The 16,893-nt window shown below is 58.7% G+C and overlaps 1 protein-coding gene across 1 annotated transcript in view; it reads right to left on the reverse strand.

Moving 5' to 3' along the window:
• Nucleotides 1–16,893, reverse strand: part of MPPED1 (metallophosphoesterase domain containing 1) — a 68,508-nt gene that overhangs the window by 7,650 nt on the left and 43,965 nt on the right. The window contains exon 4 of the mRNA XM_036931492.2: nt 14,860–15,085. Within this exon, the coding sequence (XP_036787387.1) occupies nt 14,860–15,085 (226 nt within the window). The remainder of the gene's footprint in view (nt 1–14,859; nt 15,086–16,893) is intronic.

Consider the following 16,893-nt stretch of genomic DNA (forward strand, 5'->3'; position numbering starts at 1 on the left):
CTACGCTTCAGTTCCCCCATCTGTAAAATGGGGGTAATAATATCACCTGCCTCAACAGGGCTGTTAAAAGGATTAAATCAGTTAATTCACGTAAACTGATTAAAACAGTGCCTGGTTCAATGCACTGCAGCTGCCATCGCCATCACCCCTGTCACCATCCCCATCCCCACCCCCATCCCCACCATCCCCACCACCATCCCCACCATCCCCACCCCCACCATCCCCACCCCCACCATCACCATCCCCACCATCCCCACCACCATCCCCACCACCATCCCCACCACCATCCCCACCATCTCCATCCCCACCATCCCCATCCCCACCATCCCCATCCCCACCATCTCCACCCCATCCCCACCCCCACCATCCCCACCCCCACCATCCCCATCCCCACCATCACCATCACCATCCCCACCCCCACCATCCCCACCCCCACCATCCCCATCCCCACCCCCACCATCCCCATCCCCACCATCCCCATCCCCACCATCCCCACCACCATCCCCATCCCCACCCCCACCATCCCCACCCCCACCATCACCATCCCCACCATCCCCACCACCATCCCCACCACCATCCCCACCACCATCCCCACCATCTCCATCCCCACCATCCCCATCCCCACCATCCCCACCACCATCCCCACCATCTCCATCCCCACCATCCCCATCCCCACCATCCCCATCCCCACCATCACCATCACCATCCCCACCCCCACCATCCCCACCCCCACCATCCCCATCCCCACCCCCACCATCCCCATCCCCACCATCCCCATCCCCACCATCCCCACCACCATCCCCATCCCCACCCCCACCATCCCCACCCCCACCATCCCCATCCCCACCATCTCCATCCCCACCATCCCCATCCCCACCATCTCCATCCCCATCCCCACCCCCACCATCCCCATCCCCACCATCCCCACCACCATCCCTATCCCCACCCCCACCACCATCCCCATCCCCACCATCCCCACCACCATCCCCATCCCCACCCCCACCATCCCCACCCCCACCATCCCCACCCCCACCATCCCCACCCCCCCCACCATCCCCACCATCCCCACCCCCACCATCTCCATCCCCACCCCCACCATCCCCATCCCCACCATCCCCACCCCCACCATCCCCACCATCACCCCTCCTGAAACCCACCCACGAAGCCTGGATGAAAGACCTTTGGTCTGGGGCAGAGTTTTTCAGACTGCATATTGATAGGTCACAACAGCATTAAAACAAAAGAAGAACAGAAAACAGCAGAGTACATCCCAACAAGGAGAGGGCACTTCAGTTAAGGGTATTTATATTTAAATAGACACCCACATATGGGTGCACTGAGTCACAGTGTAAAATGCTTTTCCTACCACAGTTCCTGGTCAGAAACAGTTGACAGTCCTGCTCTAGAGGCAAGAAGCCAAGGCAGCTCCCACCAGAATCAGCTGAACTCACAGCTCTGCAGTTTCTGAAGCCCCGGGACCTCCAGGCCCACTCCCAGCCTGCGCTTGGCCCACCCAGGGCAGGGTCTCTGCAGGGAAGGCTGCAGCCGCGGGGAAGCCGCTCACAGGGCCAAGCCAGGCGGTGCCCCCAGCAGCGCAGAGCCCCATCAGCCCACAGGAAAAGGAGTGATGCGTTTCTGGTGCTGCCTTCCAAACACAGGATCCAGTTTTCAAAATCTAATCAAATATTTACAAGATGGGACAAGGCCTCTTCATCAGTATGTTGAAAAGGCATGTGGTTTCCCATGAGCCACAGCAAGGGGTGGCTTCTGAAAGAGACACTTAGAAAGGTATCAGAGACCCCACAGAACCCCAGGAGCTCCCACCTGCCCACCCCACCCAGCACTAATGAGCCTCCCCTGGGGGTGGCGTTTTCCCCACAGATCCGCCCACCTGGTGCTTGAAAACTCATCACCTCTAGTCCTGGGAAGCTGGAACCCACCCTGCCCCCAGGGATGCCAGAAAGGCGGCTCAAAGGCACTGAGGTTGGCATCAGACTCCCTGGTTCGGAGCCCGGGCTGGTCACTACACCTCCTCCACACTGGTTCCTACCCCACAGGACATGATGCCTGGGCCCCCAGGCCTTACCCCCGAGGCTGCAGCCCTTCTCCACTCAGTCAGCTGGAAGCTGTGCCCCCACTGGCTGGGCAGAGAGGAAGGAAAGGAGGCGGGGGGGAGGCTTAGGAGGGTTAAACTGCACTTGCCCTGCGAGGACGGCTTCTGAATACCCAGCAGCTCTGTCCGTGCGAAAGGTGAGGGTCTAGCTTTTACTGAAATTTGGGGGAAAGCAAAAAGACTCAAATCATGCATCGAAACGTCCAGAGGAGACACTCCCCAGGATGGCCTGCTGGCTGGGGACTGTCCTCCCCGGGCCAGGGAGCCTTCCTCAGGGGCAGCTGGGAGTGGGGCCAGAGCAGTGGGAGACCCCCACTCTGCAGGGTGACCTCGCCTCCCGGAGGCCTTGGAGCACCCCCAGGGCCTGGAAAGCCCGCAGCCTCTCCTGTGCGCGGCCCATTCGGGTTTCTGTAGTGGGAGGAGACAAGCGGGTGGCCCTGGTCCTTCCTCAAGGCGAAGCTGGCCTAGATGCCCCCAGCATTCTGCACGTGGTCACTTGGCCCTCTCCATGCCCAGCACGGCCGGTCTGAGACCCGTGAACACCCCGCGCAAGGCCAGGAGGCCTGGACCAGGTGCCCTCGCCACCTGAGGACGCTGCCCGCCACCGGGACGTGCCCGGACCCCGAGGAGACTGGAGGGATCCGAATTCTGACTGAGCGATGGGAGGCAGCTTTATAGCCTGAATTTCTGTCTTTCTGTTCTAAAGTAACCATTGGAATAATTTTCTTACAGAATGATAGTTGCCATGACAACCAGAGCAAATTTCCCTTTTCTGAAACAGATGTCTCATTTAGTTGAAAATTAGAATGTGAACAAACCCATGGGAAAAATTAATTCAAGCTTTACCAGAGCGCTGACTACACTGTAAGCGCTCAGAGGTTAACCCCTTGACAGCTTTTTGGTGCGCTTATGGTAACCTTCGAATCAGTCTAATTAAGCCCGCTTAGCCAATATAAATGACCTCCTCGTGGCCAGTCATTAAACGGTTTCCCCCTGAAGCGCGGATTCGTCTCCCTAACAGCAGACGGGAGGGGCCATCCTTGTCTGTGGGAAACGCTGAAGCACAGCCCACCCTGCGCTGTTTATCGTCTCCCCAGGTAGGTGCTCAGGCCCCTGCGGTGCGTGTGACCGGGGGTCCTTCCATTAGCCAGGCCCGCAGCCACCCCATTTCCTGGGGGTGCCGGGGGTGGGGGTGGAGAAGTCTGGGGTGCCCCTGGGTGGGGCTGGGCCCAGGGGTGCACCCAGGCCAGGGAGTGAGGCCGGGAGGGCAGTGGGGGGGGCTCCCACAATAGGATGCCCAGGTGGCGCCCTCCACGAGCGCCCAGCCCTCACGCCCTCTCCAGGGCAGAAGCTGCCATCACCGCCCCACCTTACAGGTGCCGGAACCGAGGTGCAAAGAGGTACACAGACCTGCCAGGGTTCCCTGGTGACCACGTGACATAGCCGGGGCTCAAACGCAGACAGCAGGCTCTGGGGCCTGTGCCCTCTGCTTCCCTCCCTGCGTCACGGAAACAGGACCAGGAATCCCGCCTCCCCTTCCTTAGCAAACCCTGCTTTCCCAGGCATTTTCACATCTTAGCCCAATTAATCCTCAGGACAAAGCTGTTGGCGGGGCCCCATTTTAGAGATGAGGCAGTGATGGCACAGAGAGGTCAAGCAGTGTGTCTGAGGACACACAGGAGGCAAGAGGAACCTCGGACAGGGTTCCTGGCCCCTGCACCACGTAACCAAGGAGCAGCTGGCATAAAGGGGACCCTGCTGGTGTGGCCAGGCCACAGGTTCCATCTCTTTGATGGTAACCGCCTGCCCCTCTGAGCAGCTCCCGAATGTCCCCTGCCAGGTCCAAGCTCCACCCTCTGGTCTGTGCCCCACCCCTCACCTGTCCCCCCTGTGTGATTCCGAAGCCTGCCTTGGCTCCCCAGTGCCTACAGGACAGCCCAGCCCTCATGCCTGGCATGCAGGTCCCTTGGGCTCTGCCCTAGCCCAGCTTTCGGATCTGCTGCTCTGACTTCCTGCCGAATCACGGCCCCGCCACAACAGTCCCCTTTCTGTTTCCTGGACCCAGGCCAGCCTCTCCTCCAGGCTTTAGCTCATGCCGTTCCAGCCATCTACAATGCCCTTCCGAGCCTCCGCTTGAAGTCCATGATCCATTATTTGCTAAGGCCTGGGTCATCTCCATCCCCAGAGCACAGGTGTCCCTTCCTGCAGTGACAGCCCCCGTGCCGGCTCCTTCCGGCAGGCCCAGGTCAAATCGTCCCCCAATCCTCCGGCCCAAACACATGCATGAGCCCAGGTGGGCCGCAGGCCGATTTACTCAAGGTGGGCACCAATGAATGAATGGCTGATGGACCATCGAATGAACTGGCAGGTACTCTACCTGGCAGGCAGGCAGGGGGAAGGACTAAGCATTCAACTCTCTGCACCCTCCCGATGGGAGCCTTCGCCAGAACCCCCGGCAGCACAGAGCCCCAAGACCCACAGGACAAGAACAGGGACTCCCGCACCTGCTCTCTCACCTGCCCACGACCTTCCCAGGTGAAACCAAGGGTCCACTTCACAGATGAGGCCTCAGAGGCAAAGCCAGGCCCGGGGTGCTCACATGCTTGCTGCCTCCCAACTCCCCACCCCTAGGAAACCCCAGCCTCCCCAGGCAGCTTGTCCCCTGGCTGGGGCGACCGAGGGCGGCTACCTGCCAGGCAGAAGGGGCAGCCTCTTCCAGCCGGGTGTTCGCTCACTGATTAAGCCCACTTAGCCAATATAAATGACCTTGTGGCCAGTCATTAAATGGTATCCCCCAGAGTGTGAATCCAGGTTCCTAAAAGGGTGGGCAGGTGACCCCTGCCCTCGGCCTGTCACTCCACAGGGGTGGGAGCTGTGGTCTGTGCAGGCCATTGACCACCACCCCCCACAGCAGCCCCTGAGCGCTTGGGCAGGCGTGACTGGGCCGCGCCCCTCCCCCTCCAGGCCTGAACCAGACTGTTTGTCCTTCCCACCCCAGCAGCCCCCTTCCCCAAAGGCCAGGCTTTCCTGGGCCCCTCTCAGAGACAGCTGACACTGAGAGCATCTCAGGAGAGATGGCACTTGTCACTGGCCCCAAGTGCCTCCCGGACTCTCAGCGTCCCAGCAAGGCCGTATTCCCATCTCCAGCAGGGGAAACCGAGGCTGAGGCCAGTGATGCGCCGGGGTTCCAGGACCAAGAACTGACCCCTCTCCCCACAGGTGGTCCTCCGACTCCTGGGGATGCTCCTAAGGGCCACCCCCACTGCCAGGCCTGTGGGCCCAGGGCTGCCTGCAAGGGGCAGGGCCATGCGGAGAGCCGGCCGTCCCCGAGGACTGTCAGTCACACACCTTGCCTGGCCATACAACAGTTACGGCAAGTCGGCAACAGGATAAGTAGAACCAGGAATGGGGTCCTTTGTCATTCCTAATTAATTTCCCTGCACCCTTCCAAGGTGGAGAGCCACCCGGCTTCTGTTTTGCTGGGACTCTGCAGCTGAGAAGGCGGATGATTCGTTTCAAACATCGATCTCACGCAGAGCAGCGTGCGTATGTGTGCTGAGGGGCCTCCATAAAGAAAACAACATCGGGAAATCAAGAGAGACAAGGATAGGAAAGAGGCGAGAGAAATCCGAGTGTGTACGTGAGCAGGGAGGGCGTGTGAGAGGCCCGTGTGGGTGTGGGGTTGTGTGTGCCTGTGTGTGGGCGTGTGGGCACGTGTGTGTAAAGGCAACACAGCGCGGGGCCAGAGACTCTGAGGAATTTCTTCCCGACATCAGAATTTGTCAACTGCCTGTTGTGTGTAAGAAGGTGGAGGAAGGAGAAAGGACACGAGCAGCAGTGGGACGGCTGGTGGGGGACACTGCCGAGTGCCTGAGGGACCCCGCGCCTGGCCCTCGCTGGCTGGCTACCAAGCCCCGCTTGTCACTGTCGTAGGGCCCAGGGGGCACCAACGCTTAGGCGCGGTCACGGTCAGTCCGGAGGCAGGCCTCGGGGCTTCCCCTGAACAGACCCAGGCCAGCCACTCCTGGCCTGACTTGGGCTCCAAATGGGGAGGGAGGGCAATGGCCCCACAGTCCCGTGCTGCCCCAGCCGGGCTCTGGGCCTCACTCCCTGGCCCTCGCATGGCCCGGGGAGGGGAGAACCCGGGCCTGACTTAACGGACGCAGGACGCGGGGCGGAGGAGGCAGAGTCCCTACCCGGCCAGAACAGAGGGGCGGTGCCAGGAGCAGGCCAGGATGCAGCAGCCAAGGAGGCTGCTCGCCAGGCTGGTCAGGGCCAGCCACCCCCAGAGCTGACCAAGGCCACCGCCTGGGCTGGAAGCCTCGCCCTACCCCTCTGTACAACGGGGGTGAGAATAAGCCTGCCCCGCGTGTTGCTGGGCCCGTCAGGCAGGGCAGTCTGCCGCAGCTCTTGGGGAGGGTGCTGAGTGCGGGGTCTAAGGCACCGAAGCGGGGGCATGCCTGTGCCTCTCTCACCTGATCAGAGGAAGGCTACGGCCTCCTGCTAAAACCACCTAGAAATGTGAGATAAAACGGAGCAGACACAGCCTTAGACGCACTCGCACTGCAGCCCTGAACCAGGCATGAGAGAGGAGGCCTCTGCCTCAAAGGAGGGGAGCTGGGCCTGCAGCCCCCACCCCGTGAAGTCGGCCTCCGGAGGGCATCAGGGAAGGAGGGCCAGAAAAGGCCGCCCGCTGGCCTCAAGGAGGCAGGAAGCCTTCACCAGAGTGAGGAAGACGGCCGGCCCCTGCGCGGGGTCATCCTCAAGCGGCCGAGTCTGCGGAGCCCAGGGCACCCTGAACCAAGATGTGAAAGTAAAGCTGTCCCTGGCTTTGCACACCCACAGACCAAGGCAGCACATCCTCCCTGAGGGGCACCCCCAAACCTGGCTACACCCCCAAACCAAGCATCCCCATGTTTGCCCAGATGTTGCTCACAGAGCATGAGCATGCAGCCCCGAATTACAAGCACCCAAACCCTCAGAGAGGTACTGGAGGGAAAGTAAAAAGTAGGTGACTTTTTTTGTTTTTTTCATTAAAAAGATCTTCTTAAGAGAGAAAGCAAAGTTTTCCGGGCCAGGTGCTTGGAGCTGAGTCCCAGACGCACCCATTCCTGACGCAGAGCCAGGAAGAAGGCCCACGGGCTCGGCAGCACAGAGCAGGGTGGGGGTAGCGTCCAGCTTCCCGGAAAGGGTGGCGGCCTTGAGGCAGGGGGATGTGGCCGAGGAGTGAGGGCATCACGGCAGAGCTGGCCTGGCTGTGGTGGCCCGCCAGCACCCGGCCAAGGCTGGCGCTGTGTCGTCATCTCACAGAGAGCCCAGGTTCTGACCCAAGATCCCACAGCTGGCCCTGCCCGCCGGGATGCGTGCAGGGCACTCCGACACCTCTGCCTGGCCCAAGCTGAGAGCCCAATGCCGCCCAGACACCCCACTACGGCCGGCAGCCACTTCTCAAAGTTTAATGTCTCAGCAGGTTTACATTTCTTCTTTCAAAATACCAGAAGTAATTAGAGCAGATGGAATAGCTGCATGCCAATTTCATCGGCTCCCTCCCTTCTTTTTTTTTTTTAATCAAGGCCGTTTTCAGTTAAATGAGAACAAAAAATGTGTCCAAAACCCACAAATGAATACGGTATGTATACGGGATTTTTTTTTAACCCTTAGGATTTTGTGCGGCGGAGTCCTTCCTCTTCAGTGCCCGGTTCCCGGCCCTTCCTCTAAGCCACTGTCGCGAGGGCTCAGTGCCGACTCTGTGCCCAAGAGGGGCAGCAAGGGCTTCCCTGTGCCCGAGGGAGTCGCAGTGCCCTGGGAGAGTGGCAGCACAAACCGTGGTCCTAACAGGACTCTCTTCTCCCCTTGCTGTACGGACCGGGGGGATACGGCGACTGAGCCTCAGCTGGGTTCTGGGAGGGGGTGGGATCCAGGGATGGGGACTCTGGGCCTTCAGCCTGGGGGTGATGGGCAGTGGGGTAAGCCGGGAGGCCATACGGTGAGAGGCCAGCCCCGAGGAGGAGGGAGGAGCCTACAGGGCAAGGATGTGGGGCCTGGGGGAGGGGAAAAGCAGACGCCGGAAGACCAGGCCGGGCCTGATTTAGCTCAGTCCCCACAGCCCGGCATCTGTCCATCTGTCTCTCACCCATCCACCCATTCAACAAATACTGTTATGATGAGCCAGATACTGTACTAGGCACTGGAGCGAGTCTCATGGAAGGAAAGACACATGAAAGAAATGGGTTTCCTGAGTGATTAGGACGGTGTGGTTGAGCTAAGTGGACTGAAGGAGCAGGGGAGAGCCCAGACACAGAGCCGGTGTGTGAGCAAAGGTGGCTGAGACACTTCCTCTACATGGCACACGATGCCAAGCGGGTGTCCAGGTGGACATACCCAAAATGGGATCCCTACCTCACACCATCAATACACCCGATGCCCGGGGGTCTAACAGCTAAGCATAAAAGGCAAACAGCAAAGCTTCTGGAAGAAATATGAAACATCTTCTTGACTCGGGGAAGGGAAGATTTCTTAAACTGAACACAAAAAGCACTCAGCACAAAGAGAAACATGAATACATTTGACTACACCAAAATTTAGAACTTCTGGTCATCCGAAGGTACAGGCAAGAGAGAGGTAAGGCAGGTCAAGAGGAGACAGTTTCTTGTAACATCACAGTTGACAAAGGTTCATGTTCAGAATTCATACAGAATCTCTACAGACTAACAAGAAAGACAGACAACCCAGTCATTTCTCAAAGTGGGCAAAAGACTTGAGCACTTCACAAAAGAAGAGATCAAGTGGCTAATAAAAGATTCTCAGCCTCACCCATCATCAAGGGAATGCAAATGAAAAGCACCCTGAAACGCCAGCACCCACCCATCGGAATGGATGTAATTTACAAGTCCTACAATGCCAAGTGTTGACAAGGATGTAAGACAAGATAAGGCTGGTGGGGGAAGAAATTGGCATAACCACTTTGAAAAACCATTTAGCAGTTCTATTGAACAACTGCAAGGTCTATAACCTGACCATTCCATTCTTAGGTGTGTGTGTGTGTGTAGCGTACATCCATGCAGGAGTGTATATCTACACGTACTAGGAGTTACGGACAAGAATGTTCATAGCGATATTACTTATAACAACCCCAAAGCAAGGGTGGTCAGGTTTGGGCAGAGTGGATAAATAATTTTGGTTCAGTCATACCATGAAATCCTACACAGCAATGAGAGAAGAACCAGTTATAACTGACACGGCAACAGGGAAGGACCTTAAAAATACAATATTGAGTGTAAAAAGCAGATGCAATACAACATATACAGTATGAGTCTACTTTCATAAAGTTCAAATAGGCAGAACCCAAGTATCTCAGGATGCGGGTGGTCAAGTGAAATACAGCCTGCCCCATTAAATTTGCACTTCAGATCAATGAAAAATAATTTTTAGTATAAACACCAAATATGGGACACACTCATACTAAAGATCATTTTCTCTCTGTCTCACCAACTCCTGCTGGATGGGGTTAATAATGGTGCCCTATCAGAGCAGGGCCACTGCAAGGGCGGAATGGGAACAGACAAGCCAGCACGGCGCTGTCCTCAATACCAATGGCAGCCTGGTCACATCGCTGCTCTCCCAAGCCTGGTCCCAACAGGACTCCCCCCGAGAGCATTCCCGGACATCCCTCTGCGGGTGGGGGGGGTCATCACCTGCAGGCAGAGGAACTGTGGTGCCCGAAGCAGGCAGGGGCTGGGGAAGATCTGGGCCCAAGCACAGTGGGTCTCGACTGGCATGCCCCGTGTGATGGGCAGCTCACCACTCAGTAAAGCCACACCATCTCTATTCTGGGCTCCTGCCTGTGAGACTTCCTTCCCGCGCTGATAAGAACTCGCCTCACGGCACTGCCTCCTGTGTCCCTGCTCTGCCTTTGAGGGCCACACAGACCAGGTCTGCCCCTCGGCCTGGGCCAGCCTTGCCCACATGCCCCAGATGCCGTTGATATCACATCACTCATGGCTAGTGGTTTATTCAAACCTTGATCCCCTCCTACTGGCATAATTATGCTTCTAAAGCACGAATGTCGCCTGTCTTCCACATGTTAGCCAATATGTTAAGGGCAGGGAAGAGAAAAAGAAAACCCGAACATCTGAATTTAATAATAATCACAGTCGGCCTTGCTGCCCTCCCCTCCTAATGAGCTGCCATATGCCCAGGTGACCTGTGCCAGGGCGGGGTGGGGGCTGGGGGCGCTGAGCACACCCGCCTGAACCTCCATGGCTGGGGGGTTGCACAACCAACCCCCATGCCAGGTAGAACTGACAGCCAGGCCAGGAGGTTCTCTGCCTGTGAACACCTTCCTAGGGGCTGGTTAATGCCACTTGCCCTTGTGTGGCTTCTCCTGGGGATGCCACGGAGAGGATCCTGGCCAGGCAGCAGGCCCTTGCACAGATGGGAGACAGAGGCTCGGAGAGAGTGAGTCACAGGTCAGACAGGGAGGAAGAGGCCCAGCAGCGGACACCTGCCAGGTGTGTCGCCAGGGGAGCCAGCCTGCCTGTACGAGCACTGTCTCCCTTCCAGGCCTCGCGTGTGACACGCCAGGTCCCCAGGGGCTGATGACGCAAGACTACAGGCAGAGGGAGCTGCCACCCCTTAAGAGCTGCGAGCACAGAGCAACAGCCCCAGGCAGCGCCGCCTGGCTGCCCAGCCGCCGCCTCTGCTCTCCGGGCTGGCCCAGGCCTGGAGGCCACGCTCAGCCCCCAGACCGCCCACAGCCCCTCCGGCCTGCTGGCCTCCGCCTGTCACACCCTCCCTGGCGCCCCGCAGCTGTCGTGTCTCTCAGCCTCTGGCTCTCCCATGGGGAGCCTTCCCTGGCCCAGCTCCCAGGGCTTCTCTTCCACAGGCCCTAGTGAACCAAGGAATTAGGGGGCTGACGTGTCTCCCGTGGGATGTCAACACCGGAAGGCAGGGGCCGCGTCTGCCCGGCTCATGGCACGATCCCAGGATCTAGATCAGTGCCTGGAACACAGCAGAGTCCCGACGAATGAATTAACCCATTAGTGGGAGGCCATGAGAACTTCATCCCGATCCCTTGACCCCGCGGGGCCCGGGAGGCCTGTGTGCGACAGAAGGCTCTAGGGAGAGCCCAGGACCTGTGCGGCGTCTGGTGTTCCAGACCCAGCGCCCAACAGGTGCTCACGCATGGACAACGAATAGCTTCCTTTCCGGAGCAGGAGGAGCCCGGACGAGTCTGGAGAGCCACTCGCTTTGTGGCCCCGGGCAAGCCACAGCCTCACCTGGGCCTCTGCTTGCCCTTCCGTAAAATGAGGCGGTTGCAGGCCTTGCCCTGCCTCGGGGGCTGTCGAGGTATCAGCTGGAACAGAGGGGCCCCCCAGCAGCATCCACGGCCAACCTCCAGGGCCTCGCGCTGGGCCAGGCCTTCATCCGCACCGCACGACCCCTCGCAGCGGGAAGATCATCTCCACTATTCGAGGGGACCAGAGAGGCGAGGACACTTGCCCAAAGTCACTCAGCTGAAACGGGTGGTACCCCCATTTGAACATCCCTTCGCTCACCACCCAACTGCTGGGCCCTGCCGTTGCTGCGACTTCCGGGGGCCTGGTGGCAGGCACCCGTCTTCCCAGGACCACAGGCCCCAGAGGGCAGTGGCAGGAACTGGTCAGGGTTAGTTCCCTGGTGCCACAGAAGCAAATGCAAGCAACTGGCTCACATCGTGGGAAACTTAGTGACACTTGTCCAGCTAATAAGCCTGATTCTCAACTCCTGCCTCCCGCTCCCAGGCCCAGATGGGGCCTGAGAAAAGCCAGGGTGGTGACTGGAAACCAGCTCACAGCCTGCTTGTGGGGTGGAGACGAGGGGCCGTTTAGCCCTCAACATCACAGGCTGTGAAACAACATCGAGGAGGAGTCTGGCGGGCCTGGAATGTAACGGGCTCTCCCCCTGCCTCCTCTGCCTATGGAAACCTCAGTTCAGATACACCTTCCCCAGGAAGCCCTCCTGGATCTCACCGAGCTCTCCTCAGATCTTGCGGCCCCACCCATTCCCACAGTCTATGCTGGGCCCAGCTGGGCATGGGGCAGTGGGTGTGTCCCCGGCTCAGACGACAGCAAAGGATGTCGAGAAAGCACTCAGGCCAAAGGAAAGCATTCAAAGGAAAAATTCAGAACTATCCAGGCTGGAAGTCACAGAAGCCCAAAGCAGGGACCCCTGACGGCTCAAGCCTGGAGCAGTTGGACAACAGCCAGACCAGCTGCCGGCCTCACGTGGGCCTCAGCACACCAGCCCTCAGCCTCCAGCTGGCGGAGGGGACCGCTCGGCTGGCCCAGCAGTCTCGCCCTTCATTCCCCCCGAGCCTGCAGAGCCGGCCGACAGAGGGGTTCTTCACCCAGCTGAGGGGTGCCCAGAGCCACTCCAGGGGGACATGGCGAGGCATGGGGATCCCTGCAAGCCCCCATCCCCTGCTGTCTGCCACCTGTACCCCGGGCTCCGTATCCTGGGCTCCGGCCAAGGCCGTGTCGGAAGGCCAGCCTCTGCAGCAACTAACGGGACTGATGTCTCCCGGGGAGCTTCCTGGTGCAGGCACCGTGCTCAGCTGTACCCTCCTGACGCCTGGGCGGCCACCCTCCAGAGGAGGCACTGTCCCTCCCATTTTGCAGGAGAGGAAACTGAAGCCCAGAGAAGTTAAGTGATTCACACAGGGTCACATAGCCCGTAAGAGGCGAGGCCGAGATTTGAGCCCAGGCAATTTGGTTCCAAAGTCATGCTACTGACTTCTACAGAATGTAACTTCTTAAAAAAAAAAAAAGGGCTGCGTATGTGTGAGGGCATGTGGGGAGAGAGGGTGTTGAAAACCACTGGGCGATGTGATTCCCCACCTGGGTACCTGCAGGCCTTCACCCCAACCCTGCTGGCCCCCCTCTTGTGCCTTACGTGCCAGGCCCTCCTCTGCTCGCACTGTCACTCCTCCTGGAATGCCATTCTTCTGATTTTCTGCCTGACCAGCCTTCTCCTGCTCTGGGCTCCAGCGGCCTGCCGGGCAGACTCGGCCACCTCCTCACCACCTGGTGCCTTGGGGTCCTTGGCACCAGCTTGTCACATCCTTGGGTGTCCCACCCATCCTTGTCTGGGACCTCACAGGCTGCAGGGAGGGGTCATCAGACCCTGTAGTTGTAAGGGCCAGGCAGATGACAGCAGGCACCTCCTCTGCCCCATGAGGGGGCCTTGGCAGGATGGGACCAGGTCGTAAACCCACCCGCAGCCTCCTGCCCCCAGTGCTCACCATGTAGCATTAAGCAGGGCAGCCAGGGATTTCCCAGACACACCATGTGGATAGCAGCTCTCCCTGAAACCCCCATAAAGTCCCCGTGGGCCCCCAACTCACCTCTCAACCTCCCTACGTGCACTGCTCTGGCTGATGGCCCGGCTTGAGGCCTGTGATGCCCTTTTCTTCCCTAATGGTTCAGGTCACCCCACCACCTCCAGGAAGCCTTCTGGGATCAAGCCACACTTTCAGGCCACTGTGCTTTTCCCCCTGTTTCCGGTACCCTCCTGACCCTGCCAGCACTTGACACACTGTGGCTATTGTCAACTGGGCCTCAAAGGGCCAGTTGGTCTGTCCACCTATAGAATAGGGACAATAAGTCAGTCCTCACAGGGCTGAGCAAGGATTAGAGACAATGCTTATGGAGACTTTAGCCCAGGGACCAGCTTAATGAAATTTCTTGGGAATGATCTGCTGCCACCATCATCACCATCTTAATCATCACCACCATGAGCACCAACACCACCTCCATCATCATCACTATCACCTCCTCTTCATCATCACCATCAATACCACCTCCATCATCATAATCGTCATCCAACCACCACCACTACCATCATCCCCACCCCATCTTCATCATCACCTTCACCATCACCATCATAACACCTCCTCACCAACACAACACCATCATCACCCTGACCACTCTCATCATCACCATCATCACCCTCATCACCATCACCATCATCCTCACCATCGCCATCACCATCGTTGTCCCTGTCATCATCGCCGGAGCTTCATGGACACACTGACCATCACACTGACCAGTGATGAGCTATTCTCACCTTGCGCCCCACCCAGCCAGGTGAGCCCAGGGGTGAGGCCTGATTGTTCTGCATGTCCAAAAAGGAATAAGGGCTCCAGGTATACCTGTGATCTAAACACCTGTCCCCAGCACCGTGAATCAGGCCTTTGGCCTTTCGTGAAAATTCCAACTGCCTTTCCTCAGTCTGGCTGATCAGTCATCACCTGCCCAGCTTTGCACCGTTTGTTCATTGGGGAGATAGGAGATCCCTAGCATACAGTGTAATGGTTGAAAGCAGGGTTTCTGGAACCAGAATGCCTGGAATTAATCACAGCTCTGCCCCTTCCAAGCTGTGTGACCTTTAGTAGGTCCTCACCCTTTTGGTGTCTGTTTCCTCACCTAGAAAGTGGGGATATTTGTATCTATCTGTATGTGAAATAGTACGGCATAGGGGACACAGCTAGCTGACAGCACTATATGCCAATTAGAGGGAAACCCAGGCTGAGAGAGTGACAGCGACCTGCCTAAGGTCACACAGCAGGCGAGGGGAGAGCTGAGATGCAGTTCTGAGTCTCGTGTCCAAGCTCCCTGCTGCTGCTCCCAGGCCTACCACCCTCTGCTCACCCGGCCTCGGCCCCTCCAGCCCCGACCGGGGGGTCAGGACGGTGCTGGCGCACTCACCACGGCGAGCCATAGATCCGGAAACCGCGCACAGTGACCTCCGAGTCCTGCAGGTAGATGCAGTTGGTGAGCAGAGACTGCACGTTCTCATAGTTCTCCGGCTTCAGCTTCGACACGGATGGGAAGTAGTAAAAGTCCTGCTTGATGAGGTCGGCCATGAACTCCTGGTCGAAGGTCAGCTCGTGGTTGCCAGCAATCACAATTTTGTACTCGTAGGGCAGGCTGCCTGCAGGGTGGACACGGACAGACACAGTGCACCACCGTTGGCCTTCCAGAGGCCACTACACATGCAGGGACGAGGGCAGGCAACAGCCCCGGATCCCGTTGAGAGCTGCCCCTGCTCCCCGGCCAGTGCCCAGAGAGGTGGCAGAGGCCCAGGCCCTGTCCTTGCAGCCTGCCTGCCTGGGCCTCAGCTAGGGGACAGGCTGCCAGCCTGGGGCCAGTGGGAGGAGGCTGGCCAGGCTCCTCCAGGCCTCTGAGCTACAGAGGGCTTGGCCTCTTCCTCAGGACTTCCTGCCTCCATTGCTACTTTTCCACTGGAAGGAGACCTTGCCCTGGACCCCCAGCCCTAGCCTTCCTCAGCCTCACTGTCCCAGGCTCCCCACCACCTGGAGGCCTGACCTGTTAGCTTCGATGTTCCAACAGAAATTGCAAGTTCTTTGCAGAGCCCAGGTCAAACCTTTGGAGATCCTACGCTCAGTAAAGAGTACAGTGCCCGGCCCCTCTGCCATGGAATTCAAAGTCAAAACGAAGTCCAAGCAGAATCAAAACAAAACCACCGAGGCGCACCGTACACTGACAACAGGGCCGTTGTAGCTCTGCTGCGCACTCACTTCCTTCCATGCCGGCCTCCTTCCCCTCTCTCTAGGGCCTGACCTCACAGATGCCGAGCAGGTGACGCGGCCATGGGCTGTGCTCCAGGACAGCCGCCCATGGCTACCTCCTCCCCAGTGAACTGCCACCTACCCCTGTCCTCACTGCTACCCTGGAGCCAGCCTGGCCCCAGCTCAGGCTCTAACTCCCCACCTCCCACCAGCCTCAGCTGCTGAGCCCCCCAGGCCTGGAGAAAGGGTCGTGATGATACCTGTGGGCTCTGGTTGGGATGCAAAATGCAATGTTGAAGATGAACCTGAGACCCAAGGCATTCTCCCAGCCCTCCCTACCCGCCCGGGTGGGGAGTGCCTGGTGGGTCAGGCAAGCACCACAGGGCACGTGAGGGTGCCAGCCCAGCCAGCGGCCTTGGGAAGACAGATGTCCAGGCAGGAAAAGGGTGACACTCCAAAGCCATTTCACAAAGTGACCCAGGTCACTGAACAGAACTTCCACGTGACTTGACTTCTGGTTTTTGAAGGAGCCGGTACAAGGGACACCAAACGGTGCTGAATGTCTGCTTCTGCAAGAAAATCACCCTCTTTTCCTGAAATCCTCAGCACAGTGACCAGCTGGCACAGTCCCAGGGGTCCCTGCAGTGTACATGTATGAGGCCTACTGGGCACAGACACCAAGTCCATCACGTGCCTCATGCACATGTGGAAACCGAGGCCCACGAAGCCGCGTGTAATGTGCTGGAGGACGCACAGCCAGGGGGTGACAGAGCGGGATTCTGAGCCTGGCCTGTGTGACCCCAGCACTTTTCCCCTGCTTGGGGAGAACCTGGGAATGTGCCTCAACAAGGCCTGGATGCAGAGCCCCTCCCAGAAGCACCAGGAGCTGCAGCTCGCCTCTGGCTCTAGCCTGCTGTCCTGGGGCCCCGGGGTGATGGGAAGGGAATCCACCCAGGGGTCCTCGACCTCCCAGCATCTGGGTATCAGAGAAGGAAGAGCAGGAGGCCGCCTGAGGCAACAGAGAGTCACACCTCACACTGTGTCTTTGCCAATCCTGGGTGACCATGACCCACACGAGGGCACACACGGCATAGTGCCCAGCTTTGGAGCCGCTGCCCTGGGGCAAATCCCAGCTCCCTCACCTCTCAGCTGAGCAAGCCCCTTCTCAGCCACAGTGTCCCCTCTGATCAAGGCAGGTGTGCCTGGGGAC

Source organism: Manis pentadactyla, chromosome 10 (genome assembly GCF_030020395.1).
Source record: "Manis pentadactyla isolate mManPen7 chromosome 10, mManPen7.hap1, whole genome shotgun sequence".
Taxonomy (NCBI): domain Eukaryota; kingdom Metazoa; phylum Chordata; class Mammalia; order Pholidota; family Manidae; genus Manis; species Manis pentadactyla.